Below are 24,886 nucleotides of genomic sequence, written 5' to 3' on the forward strand. Positions count from 1 at the left end.
AAAATAGAGTGTGCTGTCTACACAGTGGCTGGAGACACTCTCCAATTTCATTCCTCCCCCTCCTCCAGTCTCTCATTTCCACACTGACTCGTGCAGGAGAGCACTATTAAAGCCATTTTCTGGACTCTTCCCTCAGCCATTCTCCATCCCTGTGCTGAATCCTCTGCAGCTTCTGCACTCTGAGCAGCTTGTTAGTCACAGCAGCATGACCCAAGGTCTCCCCCAGGGACAGAGCCTGCCTCTGATGCAGCTGTGTGCTATCTGAGAAAATGTCCAGAAGGAAATGAGGAGTGCAGGCTCTTCCTACCTGTAACAGTTATTGGTGTATTTGTTGTAGCTGCCCAGAGCTGTCAGGCACCCCTCGCAGATGGCATAAGAGAAGAGGATTTGAGTGCCTGCATCCATCCAGACCTGGAAGAGAGAAGGTCAGTTATCTCCAGATGTGGCAACAAAATAAACAAATGGCTGTGCCCTGTCAACTCCTCAGTCATGGAGAACAAACCCTGTGAGACAGAAAGGGGATCTACAATGAATGGAGAATCTGAGATACTATCTAGAAAAACTGAGCTATAGAACTGGAAACCCCTTAGGAAAAAGCTCTAGAGGAGACCATATTTTCACATTCCATTTAAGGTGACACCATTTCTCCACCCCACACCTTTGCATTCAGAGTAGAGATGGTATCCCTCATAGCATGGCTCCTCCTGAAGCTCTCACTACAGATGTCTGTGGTCCCTACATGGCCCAGATGATTAATCTCCTTGCAGAGCCACCGGTGAGTCACCCCAAATGACAGTGTGATCAACAATCTGTGTACTCCCTTCCCTGCTCCCAGATCTAGTTTTCCACCTCTCTGAGGCCACAGTGCACAGTGAAGGGCAGAAAATTGCTGAGATGAGAGATTGCAGGCCAGTGGGGTGTCACACACCCAGGTTCCCCTTTGCTGTAGCATTCCATGGGAAAAGCTGAGTGGGGTTTCTCACCACTGCTCCATCCCTCTCCTCCATGGAGAGCTGAACTGTGGGCTGAGCTGCAACTCTGCTCTCACACAGTCCCAGGAAAAGCCCTGAGCTGGGAGTTTTATGCAGGCAGGAAAACAGCCCACCTTTCTGATGGTCTCCAGGGTCCCCAGTCATTCTCTTTTTCCTGTATGCAGCTCCCAGATGCAAACATCCAGGCAGCTGGAATTCGGTAGCCTTCAAAGAATCCCATCCCAGGCACTGCTGTCTAAGTTCATCCTGATTTCTCAGAGATAAGCAAGTACACAGGAGCCCTTCAGGCATGGACACACATCCCACATGAACTAAAGCTCTACCTTCTGCCTCAACTCAGTAGCAGGATCTCACTGAGGGGTTCCATGAGCTCCAGTGACTGGTGGCAGTGATTGACCCTTTGGCCAGCCCCTGCCCTAGGCAGGTGGGACCAGCCCCCAGGACAAGTGAAGGGAACCCAGCTGGTCACAGCTCATGTTGCATGCATGCCCTTAGTCTCTTCTGCAGGCACAAGGACCCCTCATGTCCTGGGAGGGTCCTGATGCAGCCAAAGTGCTAACCAGGCCAGAAAAAAAAATAAAAGTGATAGGTTATATAACCCCTCCCTTAATTATCTGCATTTAACAGCCAGAAAAACTCTCTGCTACATGCTAAATATTTAATATACTCTTTTGGTTTTGCTGAGCCCATGAGTGGAAATTACTTAATATGCCCATGCTGCAGACCACGAGCAAAAAGGATGTGCTGTGTAAGGGAACTAGACCCCTCTCATAAGTTTTAAGGATCCTGGTTGCCTGACCTCCTTTCCTAGATGACAGCTAGATGCTCAGCTGCAGAGGCCAGGGCACTGAGAACATTCTGGTGGCCAGCATTTGCCTGACACCACCCCTCACCTGTGGGTCTGCCAGCCTGGAGATGTCTGGCTTCAAGTAGAAAATGATGCCCTCAGCAGCCCCTGGCAGCATGACCCCTCGAACCAGCAGGATGAGGAGCATCATATATGGGAAGGTGGCAGTGAAGTAAACGACCTGCAGGGGCAGGGAAACAACAGGAGAGAGGGTCAGCAGGGAGGGAGGGGGGCAGGCATCTCTTCACCTCATCTGCAGGCCCCCACCCCACAAACCTCCCTGACTCTGCTGTTGGCTGTAGCTGCTGCTGCTAACATAGAAGAGGGGTGGGAAAGAAAGTAATCAAGGTCACATCTCAATGGTCATTTAGTTAATCTGCATTTTGTTCTTCATCCAAGACTCTGCCACTGGTTGCTGTGCTTTGTTTTCTCTTTCCAGTCAGTGTAATTTCCCTGCTGTGCAGCTGTTCCCTTCATCTTTCAAGAGCTGCAGAAGAAACCCAGACCTCTTCCCATCACTGAGTTTTAATGAGTTATTAAAATGGTCCTATGCACAGCAAGAGCTTTCCAAATTAAATACCAACTTTTGCTGTCCAATTTGAGCCATCTATGAGGCATCTCATTTCCAGAAGGGCTCATGCGTCACTCATCCCTTCAGTATCTTTGAGCTCACAGGTAAAAAATGGGAGCAATTCAAAGCCTTTAAAGAAAATATAGACCATTATTTTTGTAATACCTACTTTTTCTTCTTTTTTTGTGTATGATATAAATAATCATTACAGTAGAATTAATAATCTCGAAACCATTTCTCTGATATAACATATTCTTTTTTTCTAGTTGCAAAATATTTGCAAGCGAGTTGCAACTTCCTAACATTTATTCATCACTAAAATTCATCCAAGTAATGTGGAGGCTTGTTTACTCCAAGGATTCATAGTGATGGGCCTGAAATGACATTTTTTTGTGCTTAGTGATAATTGGTCAAATAAGTCACAGTACATGGTACTTTTGCTGTTCCCTGATTGAATGAGAATGACACTCCTTTGGGCAAAAGTATTAAAATCTACCTTCAGAAATCAGTTTTAAGGAACATTTATGCATAAGGAAGAGAAACATGGGGTGGGGGGGGAAGGCTTTTAAAAGAAAATGAGTCTTTATGGAATTATTTGAAATTATTGTCCTTGGGTCACTATGGTTTCTTTAAATTTGGATTCCTTAAATCACAGAAGCAGAAACATAAGGATCTGGCAGGGTTATGTGATTAGAGCAGCCTCTCAGGCAAACACAACCTTCTGTTTAATCTGGAGCTGTTGTACAAAGTTATGCACCTACTCAGAATCCTTGGGTCTTTTCTAATGCTTGTCTTAGTATATTGTCAGCAAAGAAAAAGAGGGAAGCAGCTGAAATTTTTGGCAGTGCCCCTGTAATACTCAAAATTACAGCCTGCAGAGAAGACAACTGGCTTGTTTGACTTGTAGTATATTTGGGAACAGAAAACCCCTCTCATTGTTGCACCATGTCCATAACACCTGGCTGGTAAATAGCTAATAGCCTTGTAGCCTAAAAATTGAGATGGAAAATCTTCTGCAGTCTCAGGAAGACCATTCCATTTACTCTATGTAGTCACTGTTTTCTCTCACTTTCTGGTCTGGTTTTGCCAAACCAAGTCAGCTAAACCAGCCTGACTGAAATACTTTAGCTTTCTCCTTGTGCAGGTAAGTTATGTACACTGGGGAAGCATGAGGAGAACTATGCAAAGGAGAAACTCAGTGGAGAAGGCTGAAAGCTAAAGAGAACCTCAGGTGACTTAATTATTCTTCTGTGCAGATCACACAGCCTCTCAGACCCAATTTCTTGTGAAGATGGCACTGTGGTATTCAAATTAGGGGGCATTAGACATTCAAGGTTTAAAATGCCATCATTTATTATCCATCCCCTCTTCCCCATAAAGGTGGAATCTGGATCTCCTTCCTTCAGAAATGGTGGACAGCAAGTCTGCACCAGCAAGAACCAGTCATCAGCAAAACCTGGGAAAGATCTAGTCAGGGGAGCAAGCTGTTATCTCATTCTGTTGCAATGGGTGTCCAGTGCAGTTTTAAGCTAGCAGATAGGATTTAACACTGAAATACAGGTGTCAAATATGAAAGGGAACACTCATGAAGAGTAGACAGTGATTTGAAGGAAGAAATCTGTTGCAGAAGTTGGTTCCCTCCCTTTGCTATTGGGACATTCCCTGAACACCCACAAGGCTAATCATTAATCATTAATCATCATTGATGATGATCCACCCATCTCATGGCAGCTCCAGGAAAGAAAGAGGTCCTGAGCAAATCAAGGCCATGGCAGTGTCCCTAATACCCAGCCCAAGGCATCAACCACTCGTTCACTCCAAAAGGAAAACTAGTCCATCTGCTCTATAGGATAAACATCAGGAGGAAGCACTGGCTCCAACCCCATTAGCAAAATGCAGAAAGTGAAGAACCTGCAGATTTAGAAAGAGCACAAAAGAGAGAACAAGGACACTTCTCCCACCCCAAATGCTATGCGGGATAAAGAAGCAGGAGAGATTCATTATCTATTCTCTGAACTGGTTACAGGCAGCAGCTTGCCTGCTTTGCTCAAGTGTTTAATAATTGCCAGAGATGGGAAGGCTGCCACTGCAGAGGATCTTGTTGAAAACACCCTCAAGCCACAGCAGGACAACACATTGGTGAGTGGATGATTCCCAAGGGCACTTGGGGAGAATCCATCAGCCACTATGGGTATTTGCAAGTGAAAATGTGCCTCAAAACTCCTCTCAGTTCCGAATTCTTTCCCCATTCTCCCCTCCCTGATGGACCTACTAATTTATTCTTCCTCTTAGGTTTCAAACACAAGTTGTGTACATCTGTATGGCCTCAACAGGTTTTAAGTTTGATTTTGGTGCTGCGTCTTCCGCCTCTACTTCATGCAGAAGAAAAAGAGATTGGGGAAGAAATATAAGATGGATGCAAGGAGGCTTATGGACTGGGAGGATAATCTCCATTCCTACTTTGCCTGTGGACTTGACCCCTTTCCAGATGCAGAAGTAGCAGATGATCCACGCCAGCAGGAGACACAGAGCCAGCTCCCAGCGCACAGCGCCCAGGTTGTGAATACCATCCGTGAGCCCCAGCACTCGCTTCCTGCCGGTGTCCAGGGACAGGGAGAGAAGCATTAACACTCCAGACCCCACTCACCCACACAGACCTTTCCCATATAACCCCATCCAAAGGCTTAACAGCCTGTCTACAACACATCTGCCCAGGGCTCCCAGCCATGAAAATTGTCCCAGCTCTGCTTAAGGCTCCCCTCTCTGCTCCACCATGTCCTGTGGCTGACCCAAACCCTCCCACTCTCCTAACCCTTGGTGTCACACCCGTCAGACCCACACTACAAAAAATCAGCACCTGCTCCCCATTGCTCCCTGAGCCTGGCAGCTCCCCAGCAGAGACAACTCAATCCAAAGCAGACCACCAAAGCCACTTGGCCACTATTCTTCCCCCCCATATGCTACAGGCACCCTATATGTAAGCATAAATTATCTTTAAGATTCCCATGCCCTTCCCTCAGCCTCCTTCCTTGGAGATTCACCATCAAGAAGGTAGGCCACATGAGAGCTCAGCACTGCAACTCCTGCAGTTGCCAGCAGCCTAAGTCCAAACTTACAATTCCTCTGCACACTCTGCTCAAAACCACTTCCCTCAGTGTCCCCTTGCCCTCTCTACAGAAAACCCAAACAACCATTTCAGAGGGGTCCCAGCTCTCACTAAAGAGTGTGTGCAAGGAGCAGGGCAGGAGAAGGGGGCCAGCACTGTGAAGACTCTTTTTGCAACCGTGGGCATGTATCATCTTCTTATGTGCCCTGTGCAACAGACAAAGGACAGTCAACCCTTTCAATTGTACTTTAAGAGACAGAAATGGGCGAAAAACCCAAACCCATGTGCTGAAGCCAAGTCCTTGACAGCCTTCTTCTTTGTAAGACTTTCCTCTGTAGCATGTGGAGTGGTAGGGTGGCACCAGCAGTCATTTCAACCTCTCCAGGCTGCACTGATGACCCTTATCTGGGTCATTGTCTGGCCTGCTGTAAGACCCCTCACTCAGACTGTATTTTAGTGCCTCCAGCCCAAAATTCCTCAAAATTCTCCACCTTCCTCGAATAATTCTCTGGCATCTCATGCATGCATCTCAGATCCCTGCTCTCCAGGAATGATCCTGAGCAGCCTGATGGATCATTTCCCTTAGACAGCAAGCAGGACTGGGTCAAAAGAAGGTAAAAGGCAGTTTTTCCCCACTGTGTTTCACTGTGGAGGACTGTTCTGTCTGCCATGGCCTCTCATGCTTGCCTGCCAACCTACAACACCCAGCACATGTTCTCCTGCTTGCAGCAAGCCCTCGCCTGCTTTTGGTGCCTCTCTCGATGGCCACACTCACCTAGGCAGCCCAGTGCCAGAAAGGGGAACACACCCTCAAGGTGCACAAGAGCACCCCTGGGGCAGGGACACGGTGAGCTGCCTTTGGGGTGTGCCCAAGTCCTCACACCCTGGGCTCTGTGCCCATCTCCTCAGCAGCTCGTTGTGCTCCCCGTGTTGGATCTGACACGTGGCACCTCACTTGCTCCTCCAGACACACAGCCCCCCGCCCAGGGAGTCCTTTGGATGAGAGGGAGCCTGAACAGAGGGAAAGCAATCACATACTCCCAAAACTCAATCATTGAGGAGGTGCTGTTCGCAGGCAAGGTCCTGTTGTCCAGGCTGGATCTATTCAGAATGTCCACACAGAGATCTACCAAAAGAAAAGGAAGCTGATAAGGTGAGAAATTCTCTAAGGCTCCTCCAAGATGGATGTTCCTTCCCCTCTGGACCCTAACCCTTACTCTGGCAGCACACAGATCCTTCATCTTGTGCTATAGAGCATCTCATTAAATGTCTTATTAAACTGTGGCTCTCCCCAGGTATGAATTCCAATCCAGAAGTCACCAGAGGGGCTTCAGGAAGGGAAGAGGAGAAGGAGAGAACAATTCCCTGCCCAAATGAAAACAGATGACTGAAAAATATAGATTGTCAAGGGATAACGACTAGGAGTAGTCAGGATAGAAAATCTCGTTCTCTTTCCACATCATGCACCATTCCCTGTCCACACATGCACACACCACAGAAGCCTTCATGGTCTCCTTTGCCATCCCCAACCCTGTTACAAAGCATGAAATAACTAAAAACAGAGAAGATGCCACACATCCAATGCACCTCATCTTGCATTTTGCCAGCAAAAGACAATCCACTGCAAACCAAGGAAACCCAGCTGTTGCTGAGAAGCTTCTCTCTGTTAAGAGAACATATGTGGCTTTCCTTGCAAACAAATCCATTCTGGGGGAGCTGAAGGAATTGGATCAGCTCTTTAAAAGGCTGGTTACTTCTGCTGGGATGAAAGGGAAGAGGGAGCTGTGAGTAAAAGGCCCACAGGGTAGAGAAATTTAACTAATTGGAGAAATTAATCATCTGACGAAAGAGAAAAAGGGAGGGAACCAAGCTGCTGCCAAGCCAAACCTGTTCAACATGTTAAAAAATTCCTGACAAGGACATTCGTGAGGATTACCTCACATCTACCCCATCTTCCCAGGCTCAGCACAAGCACCTTGAGTAAAGTCAAAGCCAGGTCTTCTCTGCAGGACAGAGTTAAGTGAACTATGAGCACAAAGCAATGACAACCCTAGTGAATGTAATGGTATGAAGGCTGTATGGATGTGATTTACCAGGAAAACAGAGCCCTTAGAGTTTTGTGTTACTGATTCTTTCATTGGGAGACCTGAACTGCCAAAATCCTACAATACAGGCTTGGCCTGATTTACCCAAAAGCTGAGTGCACAGAGGAAACCGTTCAGGCACTGGCAGTAGGAGCAACTGTCCCAGTAACTCCGCAGGAATGGGGCAGAGTAAGGGAACTGTAAGATAAACCATTGCACCAGAGCTAATAAAAAGATCCTGCCACATGATGAGGGCTCTAGATTGACCTGCAAACTCTACCATCCACCTCTCCTCCTTGCCAGAAAATGCCTATTTTTTGGTGACATCACATGCCAGCTCATGACATCTTCTTATCCAAACAAAACCAAATATTTTCAACAAAACCCAAATAACTTCTGGGAATTGGAAAGAAGCTAGAAGCTGACCAAGGGAAGGTGTACCTGAGTTCCAGGGGTTATTGCAGCTGACCCACGGTAGCACTGAAGTGAAGGAGCTGAACAGGTAGAAGAGTGCCCAGGACAAGATGACTATGTAGTAGATATTCAGATATCCCACAATTACTTGGGAGGCATATCCAATTCCTGTGAGGAAAAGCAAAGGAGGTGAGGATGGGACTGGCAACCAACTCCCAACACATGAGGCTTAACCCCTTACCATGCTGTGGTAAGAAGGATGCAACACCAACAATATGGCTCTCCAGAGAATAGTGCAAGATCTGCCTAAGGGAAAGAGGAAGGATTTTGTGACTGTGCATGCAGACAGGAAACATTGTTGGTAACTCTAGACAGGTCTGTGGTGAAACAGCCAGAAAACCTTATGCTGATTTGAAAAAAAAATTTCTAATGGCTACCATGCCACAGCACCATAGTGCCTCCACTTCAGAAATATACAGCTCTAGCCCTTGAAGAAAAGAAATGTATCTGAGCCTCTTACTTCTGGAAAGATTCAGGCAAAAAACATTCTTACAGCTGATATACACCATGCTCAGCTTCGGCCTTGGGTCCTGTTTTTGCCCATTGCTCACTGAGACCTCAGAACAGTAATCAGAGCAGAAAGGCCCAATTCATTTATTTAAAATTGGTTGTCAGTGTCCTTTGAGATGCCCCTGCTGTCCAGCTCCAGGTCTGTGCCAGAGCATAGGGGTCTCCAGTGCAGGAGGTCCCAGACTCCCCAAGGAGTTTCAAATAGCACTGCATGCCCATGCTCAAGCAAACTAACCAGGCTCCACTCTGCCTGAGCACATGTTAATAAGCTCTCCTCTGGACAGAAGTATGGAGGAAATTATATTCATGAATATATTAATCCCATTAAACAACCTTCCCCAGGGCCCCAGAAGCCCTGGTTCCTACCCCTGTGGCTTAACCTCATCCCCATCACATTTCTGGGCTGTCAGACCCAGTGCACACAGTCTCATTCCCCCAGTTTGAAGGATGCCAGCCTGGAAGTGCTGCCACAGCAGCCCTGGGCACGGGAGTGGGCAGGGAAAGCACGATAAACCAGACAGGTTTCCTCAATCTCTCCTCCCCTCACTATTTGTCCTGAACTACACACAGGTGTTTGTACATTGATACTTCCATCCTCCTCCTTCAAGCTGGCCATCCTGCTTCTCCTCTCTCCCAGGTTCTGAGCTCCTCAAAGCAGAGACTGTGGTTCAGGTGGACCAGCACAGCCCCCAGACAACACCACACACCCTCACTCACATCGAGAGGGGTCAGGGAACTGCCCCTGTTCACACAGCAGGCAGCAGAAGGAATAACAAGGCTGGGAAGGAGAAGAAAGGAGGGAGACTAAAGGAGAAAGAAAAAAAAATAATAATATTTTAAAAAAAAAAGTATTTGAGTCACTGATTGCCAGAAAGTGTTGTCAGTAAATACTGTAACTTGACTCACCTTCAAAGATGGGACAGATCTTCCTCCAGGCAGTCACCCCTCCCTGGCTCGTGTACTGCCCCAGCGCCGTCTCCAGGAAGAACAGGGGGATCCCACAGGTGAAGAGGAAGATGAGGTAAGGGATGAGGAAGGCTCCTGCAGAGAAGGGTAAAATGCTGCCTCAGAGACCTTTTCATAAACCTTTTCCTTAAAACCTCTTGCCAGGTACCTGGGACCACAGCTGGAATCAGCTACATAAACATAAATATTTCACCGAGCAAAATGTGCAACCTCTGCTAAAGAAACAAGGTTTCCATCACCATAATTCCCCAGAAAAAAATACAAGGGTGGTCTGTCTTGTGCTACTGCAGCATTTCTGCATTTGGCATAGGCCAAAACCTAGAGGTAAGGAGTAGCCAGCCAAGGAGCTAAAAAAAGAAAGTTCTGATGAAGTTCTCCCGGCTTCATGCTCCTGACCTCATTCCAGCTTTCAGCAGGAATGGGATGAACAAAATAAGTCCTTGTTTCACATAACCACATTTGTTCTGCCTTTCATGAGAGTCACAGCAAAACTCCCACTTGCCCTGAGGATACAAACCTGGAGGCTGGTGACATTTCTTGGTAAGTAAAATGTTTGCCAGGATATAAATTTACTTGAGACATATTTCACATCAAATTTGGAAAGCAGATTGCACCAGAAAAATGGAAATAGGGGAAGAATATCTTTCCAGCATTTTCAAAATGAAGAAGTTTAACTTCTACCTTCAAAATCCATTTTTTGCTAATATGTAGAGAAATGTGTAAAGAGAAATCAGCCTGAAATGGCCCTCAGATTAACCCTTATCAAAATGGAAGAAGGAGAAAAGAGCAAGGCTTTTTCCCAGAAACAATGACCAACAGAAACTAAGCATAAGAAAAGACAAACAAAAACAACAACAACAAAAAATTTAATGCCCTGAAAAAATGGCTTAGTGCTCTGTTCAGCTGTCTGAAACATTTTTGCACCTTTGCAGTTATGCTGTCAAACCAAAACACCAAATACATTTACTGCTCTGCTCAAAACTGCTCCTGAGATCTCATTTTCACAGCTGACCTTCCTTCTGTCACCTCACTCTCTTTCTCCACATCCTTAGTGTAGATTTTCACACTTTTGCTCCCCTCTAAACAAGGTAAGGTGACTGCCATCCTCATTGAACAACTGGCTGTCTTGCCACTCCATACAATAAAATCTGGTCATGAACACCTCTCTTGCCAGGGCCTGGAGAGCATCTCAGTTGCTTGTAACCAAGACTAGGGTGCTTTTCTCAGCCACTGTCACCCCTGGCCCTCTCCTCCCCTGCCAGCACAGGCACTCACACCGACATTCCTTCCAGTGACCGTGAGCAACACTTGCCCTTGTTTTTAAGCCAACAATGTTACAATAACAAAGAACATCCAAATTTCCCCTAAACACAGCTGTGTGTAGCTGCAGGAGACCTGGGGCCAGAGGGAAGGAGGCTGGTTCTCAGGGTCAGTCCAGGTTTGCAGGGTAGGAAGTGAGAACTGCAGACCCTGAACTAGAGGCAGATGATGCTTTTGTTGTTGCAGGACATCTATGCCAAATCTGCAAGACAGTTTTATGATTCTGCACACAGATGAGCCTTTCAGCAGATTCCAGACCCTCCCCTCTGATATAATTTGTCCCAGAGGTTGGCCCATTTTGGTCTCTGAGCAGTGATGGTTTTCTTGCACCTCCATTGTCTTGTCTCTCTTAACCTGTGCTGTCCCCAGCTGAAACTCCAGCTGTGATCCCCTCCTCAATTTGCTGCTGTACTGAAGGAGCCTCAGCCTTGAGTGGGGCCACAGAAACAAATCCTCTTTCCTTATGAGTCAATAAGTTCAGGATGCTAAGCAATTAGATCAAATTTGACAGTGCAGCAGTAGATAAGGTTGCAGTTGGTCGCTTTACAGAAAACTAGTGCTATTGTTTCTATGGCATCTGTCTTCAGGTGGAGAAAAGTGACAGAACAGCAGTCTCAAATCTGGGGGGTAAGGGTGGGACAGGGATGCAGCATTTATAGGTGGAAAATGCCTTTTTTTTTTTTTTTTTGCAATTTCAAGAACTTTTCCAATGATGAGAATGTCTTTGAGTGTCATGGGAAATACATTGCCTTGTCCTGTATCAGTCTTCTTGTTCCCTAGAGCCCTGGAGAGAGAAAAGCACCTTCCACAGCAGTAGCATACTTTCTACAAAGGCAGTGTGGAGAGCTGTGAGGGAAGGACTCTCCCATCCTAACCTTTCCCAAGCCTAGCTTTGTTGCCCTCTGAATCACAGCCTTAGCTATTCCAGAGCAGTTTAATTAAAAAGAAAAATGTTATTCAATAGATATTTAAAGTGAACAAAAGTAGCCTTTTCACTTACTCTAATTAGCATACAAATTGCAAGGACTGCTGAACGGGGTACCACAGGCACAAACTATGCAAAGATATCATCTGAGCTCAGGGAGAAATTTTCCATGCAAAACCCATGACTCCTCTCTCAAAGCATCACTGCAGAATGGGCTGTTCAATCAGATGCACCTCCAGTGTTTCCTAACCTGTGCCCATCTGACTTGCTCTTGGTGCCTCCCATAAAAAAAAAAAAAAAACTTGGAGAAGAAAACTGGAGGATCTGCTAAAAATCATCCCAGGTTCAAGAAAAACTTAATTCCATTGTACTTAACCATTTCTTACCCTGCCCCTCACTGGTTTTGAGGATGTATTGTCTTGTCTTGTTTAATTTGGATAAACTCCAGCAACAGCAGAGAGGACAGGAATTTGGAAGCCCTAGGGAAAATTACAGTGGAACTACTCAGCTACTGATGAAAGCTCATGGCACCTTGGGAAAGAAAGGCCTCTGGGGCACGGTCTGCAGAGAAAGGAAGCTCAGAGTAAGGGGGGTGGGGTGTGAAGCAAGTCCCAGACCATTATTTCAAGGTGTTTTTAGAGAACAAGAACAAAAGAGAAGTTATTGCTGGATTTGACATGTAATTTGTTATTCCTCCTTTTCTTTTATAAAGTTAGATTTTTATTCACTGAGAAAAGTTAGTGACAGTCAATTATTCCCTTACGTTTCATCTTATTGTTATAAGAAATTTTAACTTTTAACCATGTAATGATCTGATTGCAGTGTTACTAGAAGAGAAAAGGAGAGCTATGCAAAGACACAAAAGGGAAGGTGAATGAATCTTTTTTGGGGATTAATTTTCCTAATAGTGGTTTGATCACTGTGAGAATTGCTCCAGGGGAAGAGGCAGAGCTCTTCTAGGGTGTATCAGGCCTTGGCTAGGATACCAGCACTATCTAAGCCTTTCCTCCTCTGTAACAAGGCCTGAAAAAGATGGATTTTACACCAGGAGTAGGAAAAGGGAATATGTAGGAAGAGGTTGATGTTGGCTTTCTGAGCACTCACAGCATCTGATATTTTCTAAAGACCAATAATTTCTTGAGATGCCCAACAGCCTTAAGTTGTTGCTGGGGGTCAATTTTTTAGGAGTCCAGATTTGAGAATGCTGCTATAAAGAAGAGTACCCACAGGGGAGCTGGATTCACCCCTGAGTTTTTATTCCTCCTAACTTTGGCAGGAACTGACTTGTTGAAGGAGTGAATAAGGAGTACCTTAGGGAGTACATAGGAGAATGGGGTGCAGGCATGTACATGTCTCTCATCACACCTACAGATCTAGAACAACTCACGTGAGCTGTGAACTCACCACCACCATTCTTGTAGCAGAGGTATGGGAACCTCCACACGTTTCCCAGGCCAATGATCTCTCCAGCCACAGACAGCACAAACTCCATTTTGTTCCTCCACTGGCCTCTGTCTTCCATTTCCTCCATTTTTATCTCTTCAGGAGATATGGCAGCCCCATTGGATTCTCCTTCCCTGGACAGGGCTCTTGTCATGGCTCTGTGGGACAGAAGAGAAGGAGAGCATGGGATGTAGGGAGTTGCTGCAGGACACACTTGTGGGAAGAGGAGTGAGAGGACCAGACACCACAATAAGATGTGGTTCCAGTATCAGTATGTAAATTTAGATACCAGTTATCTGGTGGCATTACTGAGCAGAAGTTGGCCTTTCTAGAAGTGATTTGTTTTAGCAAGGGATACACATTCCCTTGTTGAGATTAGGAAAATGCACTGGAAACAAGGCTCTCCAAAGCAGCAGCATCTCTGCCTCCATTCCCACCACCTGGGACTGCAAAGAAATCAGGGTTTTGTTCCCTTGTAGCAACTTGCAAATTCATTTTGCTGGTGGCTCAATAAGTTTTTTAATAGCACATCTCTCATTCCTTCTATGCCACCTAAGGGAACATCCCCATCTTCAGGGAGCAAGAGAGACAGCAATCTGCATCATCCACAACAGCCAACATTTCCACTGCCCCTGAATCTGCTCTGGACTATTTAAACTTGCTCTCTCCCTTGGCCCTGGAGGCAGCTCAGGCCAAGGACCTCTCCCAGTGAGCACCTCAGTGGTGAGCAGGACTTCATCACCTCTGATGTCATTTACCTTACAGGACCACCAAGTCTTCTATTGATCCTGTGCACCAGGACCATGGTTCCAAGCTATTCCCTCCCTCCTTGTGCCTGGTGTCTCTCCAGTCATGTCCCTCTGCACAAACACCAGGTATGAGCCATCCCATGGTGAGTAGGGACTACCAGGGAACCTGACCTAACTGGAAACAAGAGCAAGTGTAAGCCCTGACATCTAACTGTCCAGGCAGCCAAGGAACACTATGGCACTTGTTTTGGTGTAGTTTCAATGAAGCAAGGGAGCAGGAGCTGGTGGGCCATGCTCACACTTATCCACACAAGACAGCATCATTATCAGTGTCTCATTTAGTTCTGTAAAGGAAATCATTTCCTAAAAGCTAACCCTCTGGATATATCAGGCCCTGGGGCAAAGAAAGATGCTTGTGTATGAAAAGACAACTTCTAATGAATGTTCACAGCAGAACAAGTAGTTCTTTGACACAGGCATGTTTCCTGCCTGTTATTCAAGTAATGAAAGCAAATCAGATCTCACAGCGTAATACACCAATTGCTCTCTAAATGCCCTAGGCAACAACAGGCTTTGTTCCCCATCTGCTTTCCTGAAGGGCTCATCCTATTTGCTTTGCTATCAGCAGCAGATTTCCATGGATGCTGAATGGAGGACTGAGTCTCATGTGAGACATCAACCAGTGTAAGAGAGGCTGCAACAAGATCAGGGGGACTTAAACCATAGAGGAGAGCAATCAAGGAAGGGCTGGTGAAGATCATCCTCCAGGCTAATAAGCTTCCTTTTCAAAAAACTAGACAAAAAGATCCTGGTCCCTGCTAAATTTGAGAGGTTTTTAGAACTATTGCCAGTAAGAGCCTCTATATGGGTAGTACTGCAGTGGGCACAACCAGTTTTGGTGTCAAATTCAGATGCATGAGGGCACTGAGGAAGCAATCTCTGTTTTATCTCCAGCCCTTGCCCTTTATGGTCAATATGCTGGAAAGCAACTATTTACTGGCAGGGTTTGCACTGATCCAAACCACCAAGGGCTACAACACCTGTGGATCCACACAAGAGCAGGAAGGTGAATCAGCCCTCTAACAGGCTCCTACAAACCTCTAACCCCACATTTAAAGAAGGTGGTGGAACCCAGGAATCAAGGCACACACCCTAAATGCTGGCTTGCAGCTGCAGCTCCCCAGCAGCTCAGCAGTCCCAGATTTGCCCCCTTCACTTAGCCCTTCTGCTGGGTAGGATTGGGAGATGGAATCATCAGGTCCTCCTGCCAGCCATTTCTCAGCTGCTGAAGGCCAGGCAAGGCCCTTCTCCCCACTGCCTGCCTGCAGCAAGGCCTGCTAGCTGGCTAATCAGTTTATTCCAATGCTGCAGCACAGCCTCCTCATCTGAGAGAAGCAGAGCTCCACGCACTGTCAAATGTGAGAGAAAAAGTAACACATACTTAATGAAACATGTTTGATCTGTCACGGTCCTTGGCACATTCCAATTTGCTGCAGTCCAGGGCACATTATCAAGTACAGAGATGTTTAAGTCTGGGTTTGTTGAGGATGTCCCAGGAAGCTGGCAGGACAAGACTAGCTAATTCTTTGGTTTTATTCTTTTAATGTAAGGTGGATCCAAGAGCCAGCCTATTTCTACTAATATTTGTGGGTTTATTTCATTTTTGCTAGACCTGTTTCACACATGGGTGCAGAGGAAGGTCACAATCAGAGAATCACCTCCTCTCACCTAGCTCTGGGAAGGGAATGTATGATGCCAGCCCACAGCCCCAGCCCTGTCACCAGCCTCCAGCTCAGGACACCTGGACCAGGACTTTTTATCTGTCCTCTGATTCCTGAATAGGCCAACATGAAGGATAGAATTTGGGATGCTCCAATGAGGAACACAGCTGGGAGAAACAGAGTATCAGGGGAGACACAGCACTTCTGCCTTCATGTTCCTATTTTAAGAAGGGGGAAAGCACCCTGGCTATGAAATCAAACTTTTTCAAGTGGGAACAGATGTTGAATTAAACTGGTTCCCAAAGTTCTGGCCCTTCATGGCATGACATACAACTTCTCCTTTCCCAGACAAAGCCATGCACATTACACATCCCCACAACTTCCCTCTCTGCTTCGCCTACTGTTTCTATGACAAAACCTATTCATACACCTCCTGGCTCTTTTCCTAAACATTTAATCCTACTGTGCCCCTGCTCTATATGTTCTTAGGCCAGATGGGGACTCAAATAACTTGTTTCCAGCTAGGAACAATTTGGTTCTCCCACAGCAGTCACAGCCACCTACTGGGTTACATCCTCCCCAACAGGCAAACATTTTCCCCTCTTCCTTTAGTTGCCCCCTCCTTAATACATGAGTTTGGAGTAAAGACTGTGCCCCTCACTGCTTGCCTGCATTTTTTCTGCTGTTTCTTCAGCAAAGTTTGGAGAAAAATCCTATGACTACTTCATTCCCAGACTCTTTTCTTGCTCTGCCATTAAGTTTTCCCAACTGCTAAAATGTCATCTTGATTCAATCTACAGTCTACCCTGCCCCTGAGCCCCCTCAACCAACAACACCTTCCCTCCTCAGCTCTCTCTGACCCCACCTGTCTCTTCTAGAGGTGCTCTGCTGTATTTTCAGCCCTCAGCACTTGGAGATGGTTTTTTTCCCTTCACAGAAATGGCCTGTAGTGTGTCATCTTCCCACAGAGAGCAGTGAGCTCCCTCTATGCAGCTCCATAGGAAATGGTACAGTATTTGGCACTGGGCTTGGTGCATGGAGACAGCCACAATTTTTTCCCCAAAAGATTTATTGCTGGGAAAACAAGAATACGCCTGGATTCCTGCAGGATTCCTGCCTTCTCTCTTTTCCAAGGCAGCATGCAGACAGCCATAGACCCAGAGCAACAAGTTCCATTCTTGAAGATTTGAATGAGGCAACACAGTCCCGCCTTGGTCACAAATTTTGGACTGTGTTTGTCCCACACCTACCACCATGGGATCCTTCAAGTATGGTCACAAAAGGCAAGGAAAACCAAGAACATCTCTGAAGCATTGTGGTCACTCAGCAGCTGCCTATGATGTGCTGAACACACAATGCAGATATGCAGGAGAACAGCATTTTTTGGCTTTGTTTGGAAACAAGATGCTGCTGAAGGGAAGAAGCAGTGATAAGAAAAAGAGGAGAAAGAGAGCATCATTTGAAGCAAAATATGGTGCTATCCTCAGCCTCCCTCAGGGTAAAAAAGGGAGGGAACTTTGAAAAAGTTCCTCAGGTGAGGCAAGGAACAAGAGTGAAACAGATGAGAGAGAAGCCACCTGGAATTTTGGCACCAGAGGAAGAATCCAATAGCAATTCTCCTAAAGCTTTTCTTTCTGCAAACTTACTGTCTGTTCCCGACTGCTGTCAGACAGGAGTTCCTACTGCTGGGAAGTTAACATCCTCTGTTTGACCTATTTTGCTGTTTTATCATAAGGCAAATGAGATGAGGACAATCTCCAGAGGGAATAGTGAAACAGAGGGAACAGCAGACAGAAATGTCTCTAAAAAGCAGCTGATAACGTTTATGAGAGGAAGCATAGTGTTAAAGCTCCCTTGGACACTGCCTGAACTGCAGAATCACAGGTGATAACGCAGACAGCATTTCTATTTCTTGGTTTCATTTTGAAACAACCAAGCACATAAACTGCAATTTAAGATGGGGAGGGAGGAATCAGGAAGCAAGACGGCCGGGCTGTGTTACAAAAGAAGGAGCAGGACACATAAAATTCTCCAGTTGCGCAACCAGAGCCAGCAGTTAGTCAGCAGCTGAAATCCTGCGCTGCATTTTGATGGCAGGAGGCGGGGGCGGCTGTGGGAGCAGAGACAGAAAATCAGGGCTCAGCAAGGAACAGCAGCGCCGAGGTACAGCTTAAGGGAGCCACCCCGTTAAATCAGTGCATGGGGGCTGCTGCTGGAATCAGCTCTGCAGGATGGACAAGAAAATATTAGCAGTGGAAGCAAGTGCTTTCCAGCCAATCTAAGAGCAGCTACATGAGCAGAAACAGCTGCTTCCAAACGGGAATGCTGCTGGAGAATGGCTCGCTCCAGCTGCATAACAAAGAAAGGCAAGGAAAGATGTAGAAAGACTGATCAACTACAGGACAGCAGTTGAAATTAAAATGCCTTTCATTTCAAGCAATTGAAAGTTAGTTGGCTTCTTTACACTTTCTAATTAACTTCCAGGTTCTGTGGGCTGCAGGGTATTCTCAAAGCATCTGTTCAGCAACGTTCATGAGGCACAGGAGACTGTTACAAGAATCACATCCTACCTATGTTTTCTCCAGTGTGAAATAAGAGCAATGCTTGTGCAGTCAGTGAGTTTGCTACTTACTGACACCAGAAAGAGCGAGACAAGGAACTCGGTGAGTTCCTTATGAGTGAGTTCACTATGGCATGGACATCTGCAGTACAAGATGCAAGGATTATAGAGCATCACCCTTCAGAGCACACACCCCCAGTGCAGGAGGGTGCCAAATGGCACCCTGCTCTGTCTTCTGCTGTTGGACAGAAGACTCTCCGAAGCCTCCAACATTGCCTGGACTTTTCTGAGGATCAGTGGCAAATCTCTTGTTAAAAGCAAGGTAGGCTCTTGTTCCCCAAGCCAGATGAGTCTCTGTTGGTGTCCATGGATCACCATCCCTGCTCTGGGCTACAGAGACACAGAGATGGTTTCTTTCTCTAGCCTAGAAAAAAAAGCAAGACTAACAGATGAAGTCCATAAATGCTGTCTAAATAGGACTAGAAACCAGCCTATGCACCAAACCAGATAACCTCAAGACCTCCACTCAGCCCATAATCTGGCTATATCCAGTGCAACAGGAAGCCAGCCACAGCAGGATCCATTCTTCTTACAAGCACCAGCAATAGGTCTGGTACAGCCACAGATCCAGGCAGACCCCAGTGGAGCCCCCAGAGCCACCTACCCAATGGCTGGAGCTGTCAGGCTGAAGGCCTGGGGCTGCATCTGGCTGGCTCAGAGATCCCTGTGTGCAGCCAAAGCTTGTGGCCAGCACGGCTCCTGTCACTGGCTGGAGGAGCAGAGCAGGTGAATGGCACAGAGGGTGAAAGCCACGCTGCTCCAGCACTCACTCTGCAAACAGCTCCCTGCACAAAGGGGCAGCGACCTGTGGTGCAGCCCAGAGGCGCTCCACAAGGACAAGACAGTCTGCAGGATGCCTGCAAGGCTGTCACCTCTCTGGGGCAGCAATTTCATGGAGCAAGGTGCCAGCCAGCAGCCCTGGGCAGGTCAGATGAAGAGATGGAGACTGCCAGCCCCCAGCCCTGCTGGGCCAGCTGCTGCCACCCATCCATCCCTGCGGCTGGGGGCGAGGGCTGCGGGAAGAGTGGGAAGCAAAGTTGGTAGAGCAGGAGAGCAGAGGAGCCAGCACTGCAGCTGCAGTTCAGAGGTGGGAGAGCAGCACAGGGAATTTGGCATCACACTGCTCTAGGCACTCATATCTAAACTCCTCCAGGTAGGCACGCCCTGCCTGACCTCCCAAAAGCACAGCCTGAGGACACTTGCTGTCAGCGATGAGAAACAGGCAGCACAGGGGAAGAGCAGTCAAGGAAGACTCTTCCAAAAGCCGAGCAAGGTTAAGGCATAACACATTGCCTTATGCTTCCCAGCAGGGAGGATGAGGGGAGCCAACAGCGCGTGTGGCAGAGCCTGGTCCCTCAGCACAGACATGTGTGTGGCCAGCACAGAGCAGCAGGGCTCCCTGCCACGATTGTCCCCACACTGTGCTCCCTGTTCACCCCTGCACCCCATGCCAGACCCTGGGCAGGCTCAGCCAGCTCCACTTGGTGCTCAGGACGAGTCACATAAGGTGAAATCAGCACAGGCAGAGGTACACGGAGACCATGACTCCAAGTGTTTTCCAGCAGTTCCTGTCCTAATGCCACATTGTAATGTGGTGGGACTGCATCCCACCTGCACCCTCCAAGGGGCCTGGTACCTGCTCTCCAGCCTGGGGCACCCAAAATTTCCTCTAGCCTGCCCAGGACCACAGTCAGGTAGAGATACAGCACAGGCTCTTTAGCCTGCCCTCTGCAAGGACAACATCTGAATCCAGAAAAGTTGGGCTGTTGCAGAGCTGCAAAGGTCAGGTCCAAGGTTCAGCCTCTCGTATCACCAGCTGTCAAAGAGGAAAAACTAGGGCAATGGTATTTCCACTGGCATGAGATGAAAGCCCTGATTAGTAGTGATTACTTTAAAAGCACTGTTGATTTAAGAAGACACAGATCAGGTGTTATGAAACCCTCATGTGTTCTGCCTGCATTTGTTCACAAACATCCCACAGATCCCAAGAGTTTAGCACATGCAGAAACTGTGTTGTCTCCCTGCCTCAGCCCTACAGGAACAAATTTGAAGAAAACTTTGGGGCAAGAAGAACACGAAGTGCAACCCCAGGCTCATCTTTTAAAACTGCAGCTCCCAAGTCACTGCACTGGGGTCAGCACCTCTGCAGGGCAGCACAAGAGGAGAGGACTCATGCTGGCAGCAGCTGAAATGCCTACAGCCTACTCCATTCCTAGTGCCTTGGCTCCTGTACCTACTGTCAACCAGTCAGCTCTGCCCTTCATCCCTGTCCCTGTCTGGCTCACTGTTGTCTCTCTTCTCAATATTTCTGCCGTCTGAGTACTTACCTGTCACTCTCTCCCTTTTTCTCTGCTGCCACAACCTTCAGTATCAATTACTCATCCTTCAGGCATCTCTTTGCTCTCAGCTTCCTGGTACCCCCTGTGCAGCATCTCAGCCTGTCCTTTCTTTTTCCAAAGCAACCATTGAAAGAAAAACCTCTTCCCTAGGTCGATCCAAATTGATTATTTGCTCCTTACTGTCCATCTCACTCTTGCTTTACTTAACCTTGGGGATATTTTGCCCTTGCAGATTTGCTGGCCTGCTCTCCAGAGCACAGCAAGCAGCTGGCGTGCAGCAGCTGGCTGCGGGAGGACCGGAGTCACCGGCACTCCCAGGGTGACACAAACACCCAGCCAGATCTGCTCAACAAGCAAACGCCCCACTCACCTGAACCCAGCGCAGGTCTCTCCAGGCAAGCCCCTCCCGTCCTATCCTTTCCCGTCCCACTGGAGTCCTGGCAGGGAATCCACTGACTGCCACACAGATACGGCAAGAGTTAAGGCAGAGACTACCCTCTCTCCTCCTCCTCCTGTCCCACCCCTTCCACCAGCTCCCCCCACTAAATTATCACCCAGCTCATGCGTGGGTGGTGGGACGCAGGGAAGGGAGGTGCATCAGGGCACAAGAACTTTCTCCCCTGTTCCCTCACAACATGCACCTCTCCAAACCTTGAACTGTGGCCCTGACAAGAAAGCAACATGAGAAAGCAGCCACAGGTAGGCAGGGTAAAGGCCCAGAGTTTGTAAATATCAACTACAGCAGTCAGAGAGTAACTCCATGTCCTCTTGACCTCTGCAGGGCAGGAACTGTCCCTTGGCAGTCCCCACAGCATGACCCAGGCTGGCTGACACACATTCCCACTGTTCGAGGGCTCCACCACTTTAGTGGGACAGGAGCATTCCTCAATGTCATCCTATAAACAAGCAGAATGAGTCTCCACAGAGCATTACATTAAAATGGCCAAGCTCAAGGCTTACCAACACTATCAGGCAGGTGGAGCAAAAGGCAGAGCGTGGGTGAAGAAGGAACATTTGCTCTGGGATCATGCAGACCCGTCCATGCCTGTGCCATATGCTGAGAATACAAACACAGCTCATGAGCTCTCTCAGCAAGGAGAGGCACTGTTGGAGTCTTTATAGTGTCTGGATGCTCACTAGAAGTCAGCAATCCCTCTGTGGTTTTGCCCTGGCAGCTTTCTTTGTATCCATCTCAGCTTTGATGTGCTTTTCCAGAGCCTCTCATGACCAACACCAGTAGTAGGCATTCCAGTTACACCATTTTTCTCAAGATACTTCAGCTCACCTTTTCTCTTTTTTTAATGGTTGTGTTTAATGCTATCACTCTTTTGTGTTTTGCTTTGTCTGCTTATGTGCCTGCCAAATTCCTATTGATCTTTTCATGCTCCCATGTGGCCAAACCAGAGCGGCACGCGGGAGGGAAGGTGGGACATATCCAACACACTCTCAGCTGTCTGGACTCACCAGAGGAGCATTTCTCAGCCCCTCAGTGGGAAGCTGACAGGAGGTGACACAAGTCCTCAATGCCACAGTGTGGGGAAGAAGTAGGTTTAGTGTTTGCACACTCTATTGAGGTCATTTATAATTCTGTCTCCAGAAAATCCTCCACATGTGCTAGAAGCCAGTGAATCAGATCCCATTAGAGCATGCTGGATTGCCCTGGGGACACATGATGCTGGAGAGAGGGGTAAGGGGAATCAATCCTGGACTGAGTGGGATCCTCAGGATAAACCACTGAGGCCAGTTCTGGAGGCAGTAAGGCAAAACATCTCCATTTACTTGGGGCTTTTTCTGGGATTAAACTTTCCAAGCATGCCATTTTCAAAGCTCTTGGCTTTCACCTACCCCACAGGCTGGTTGAAGGGATTGGTCCCATACCCAAAGAAATACACACTGATTCTTCCCTTGTGAGACCTGGCATCAATACCAGACAGGACAGGCTCCATCTTCTGCCTTTTAGGGGCTGTCTCCAAAGTCCTGAAAGACTGCAAGGTGAAGGAGCATGTGCTGGCTCTGCATTGCCTCTGACCCTGATCGTGGAGGACAGTGCCACTGCCTGTCCTGTCCTATCCCAGAGGACTGGCATGACCCAGCACAACTGAGGAAAAGGTGCAATAGAGGTTATCCAGATATGAAAGGGGATTATGATAAGCCTAGGTAAGCAGAGCTGACCTAAAAACTTGATTTATCTATACTGAAGTGTTCCACGGGAACATCGCAGGGGTTTTGCAAAGCTGTAGATGGGAAATGACCTGTGACATTAAGGTAAAACAAGAAGAAAGTCAACCTAAATGAAAACTTTATCCAGCAATGTGTGAAAATCATTCTCTAGGAGGGGAAAAAAAGGCTATTTCTGTTTGCCAGCCTGGAGGTACCAGAAGTTACACTCACACTTCAGAGTTTCCCACCAGGCAATAATTCACAGGGTTTTTAAGGGTTTATCTCACCACACCAGCTTCCATGTGAGCGATTTCACTGGTGTGATGACCCAGACTGAAAAGCAAAAGCACATTCTGAGCAGCTCAGTTGAGGGGGGTACAAACTGTGCTCAGTCCCATCCCAGGAGAGAGCAAGGAAAGGGGTGATGCACTCCCTGACCACCAGCTGCCACCTTTGCTGGCAGAGTCAGCCCTCTGGGCTGAACAGCTGTGAGGTAGGACAGGTCTGCTAAAGGATGTGACAATCTGACCGCACGTCACCCCATGATGTGGGCTCCTCCTCTGTAAGTGTGGGTGAGGTTGCTCTTAAACACTCATCCCCAAAAGAGGAGCACTGCTTGTAATAAATCCTGGAAATGTCCAAAGCACCCCCCTCCCCAGGCAGCATGAACCCCTCCCAGCCCTGGGACACTGCTGTGAGCAGCTCACACACCAGCAGCTCTCAGATCTCCACAGAACATCCTGAACAGCCCCATCACTGCACCCAAGGGTGCACAGAGAACTGGGAGAGCACTGCTGCCCAGCCACACAGAGCTGCTCACTCCCTCTGCAGCTGCCAGCTCAGAGCCAGCTCCATGGGTTTCCATCCCCTGTCATGAGCAGAGGAGGAAAACTCTCTTTGAAAGGACCAGATTCCCTCAACCTGCCAGGCTCAGGGCAGCTGGAGACCAGGACTCAGCCTTTGCCCTGAAGGATGGCTGACCCCAACCTCAGATCTGTCCTGCACCTCCTCAAAGGTGTCCTCCTCCCCACCCTGCTCACCACCTGCCAGCTGGCAGTGCCCTCTTGCCCCTCCTTTTACCATTTCTTTTCTCAGAACAGCTGGCTCTTCCCAGCATCTGGGTGTCCCCACCCTTTCCTCCCTTTCATCCAGCTCTGACATGCCTGCTGAAGAGCCAGCCCAGAGGAGCAGGCTGCCAACCTCAGCCCACGCCAGGGCCATGTTCCCTGGCAGCAGTGAGTCCTGGGCCCCTGAGCCCATAAGACACAAGGCTTCAAGCCAAAATGAGTCAAATCTCCCCCTGGCCCAGATTTTGGGAGAGCTCTGTCAGCATGACACCCTATGGGTGAATCCAAACTGTGCTCTACAAACATCAGAGGCTGCAGAGGCAGTTGCTGGACATAGTGGAGCCTGCAGCCCCGGCTGCCCCTGTCACTGAGTCACCTGCAGGAGAAATCACCACTGCCCTCATTTGTTCAGGCTAATTCCATCTTTTAACACTTTTGCTAACAAAATAGGAGAAATGCTCATTGCCCCATGGGCACGGTGATGCTCTTCGTCTGAGAACACGCCTTGCTGACTGAACACTATGTTTCCAGGGGATTTTCCCCTAGGCATTGGGATAATTTATTTTTCATGTTTATGGCTAATTTCTGCTTGAGTAAGCCTGTGACTTCTGACAACAGTTTCACTGTAACTAATCACAAGTGAACATAACCAAAGCAACAAGAGCTAATGAGGTTCCACAGAACCCTGATGGGCTCCAGCAGCCACAGCACCACCCCTGCTCCAACAGGCAGGGTGAGACATCCCCTGCTTCACAGCATCCCTGGTATGGGAGAGGATGAGGCAAGGGCAAACGGCTCAGGAGCCCAGAGTCAGCAAAAAAGGGTGGTCAGGAGGGAGGACTGGCAGTGCTGGGGACCTGCAGTCTAACAGCCTGAGCTGCCCAGCAGTGCTCACTCTTGATCAGACACCACGAGGATCACGGAGCAGAGGCAAGCAGAGGGCACACGGGTATGTGCCTGTTTGCTCCTGCTTTCCCTCCCTGCTCCCTCGG

General features: G+C 47.9%; 1 protein-coding gene across 3 annotated transcripts in view; it reads right to left on the minus strand.

Moving 5' to 3' along the window:
- Positions 1-24,886, minus strand: part of SLC6A12 (solute carrier family 6 member 12) — a 51,118-nt gene that overhangs the window by 22,859 nt on the left and 3,373 nt on the right. For 2 of the 3 annotated variants that reach the window (XM_064421215.1, XM_064421213.1), the window contains exons 1-8: positions 21,038-21,151; positions 13,200-13,396; positions 9,491-9,625; positions 8,042-8,182; positions 6,555-6,642; positions 4,871-5,003; positions 1,886-2,020; positions 308-411 (exon numbers count right to left, since the gene is read on the minus strand). In XM_064421215.1, coding sequence (XP_064277285.1) covers positions 308-411; positions 1,886-2,020; positions 4,871-5,003; positions 6,555-6,642; positions 8,042-8,182; positions 9,491-9,625; positions 13,200-13,392 — 929 coding nt within the window. In that variant the 5' untranslated portion in view covers positions 13,393-13,396; positions 21,038-21,151. Of the gene's footprint in view, positions 1-307; positions 412-1,885; positions 2,021-4,870; positions 5,004-6,554; positions 6,643-8,041; positions 8,183-9,490; positions 9,626-13,199; positions 13,397-21,037; positions 21,152-24,886 lie in introns of those variants that run through there. The other variant, XM_064421214.1, reaches the window with a different exon arrangement.

This window comes from Passer domesticus, chromosome 5, assembly GCF_036417665.1.
Source record: "Passer domesticus isolate bPasDom1 chromosome 5, bPasDom1.hap1, whole genome shotgun sequence".
NCBI lineage: Eukaryota > Metazoa > Chordata > Aves > Passeriformes > Passeridae > Passer > Passer domesticus.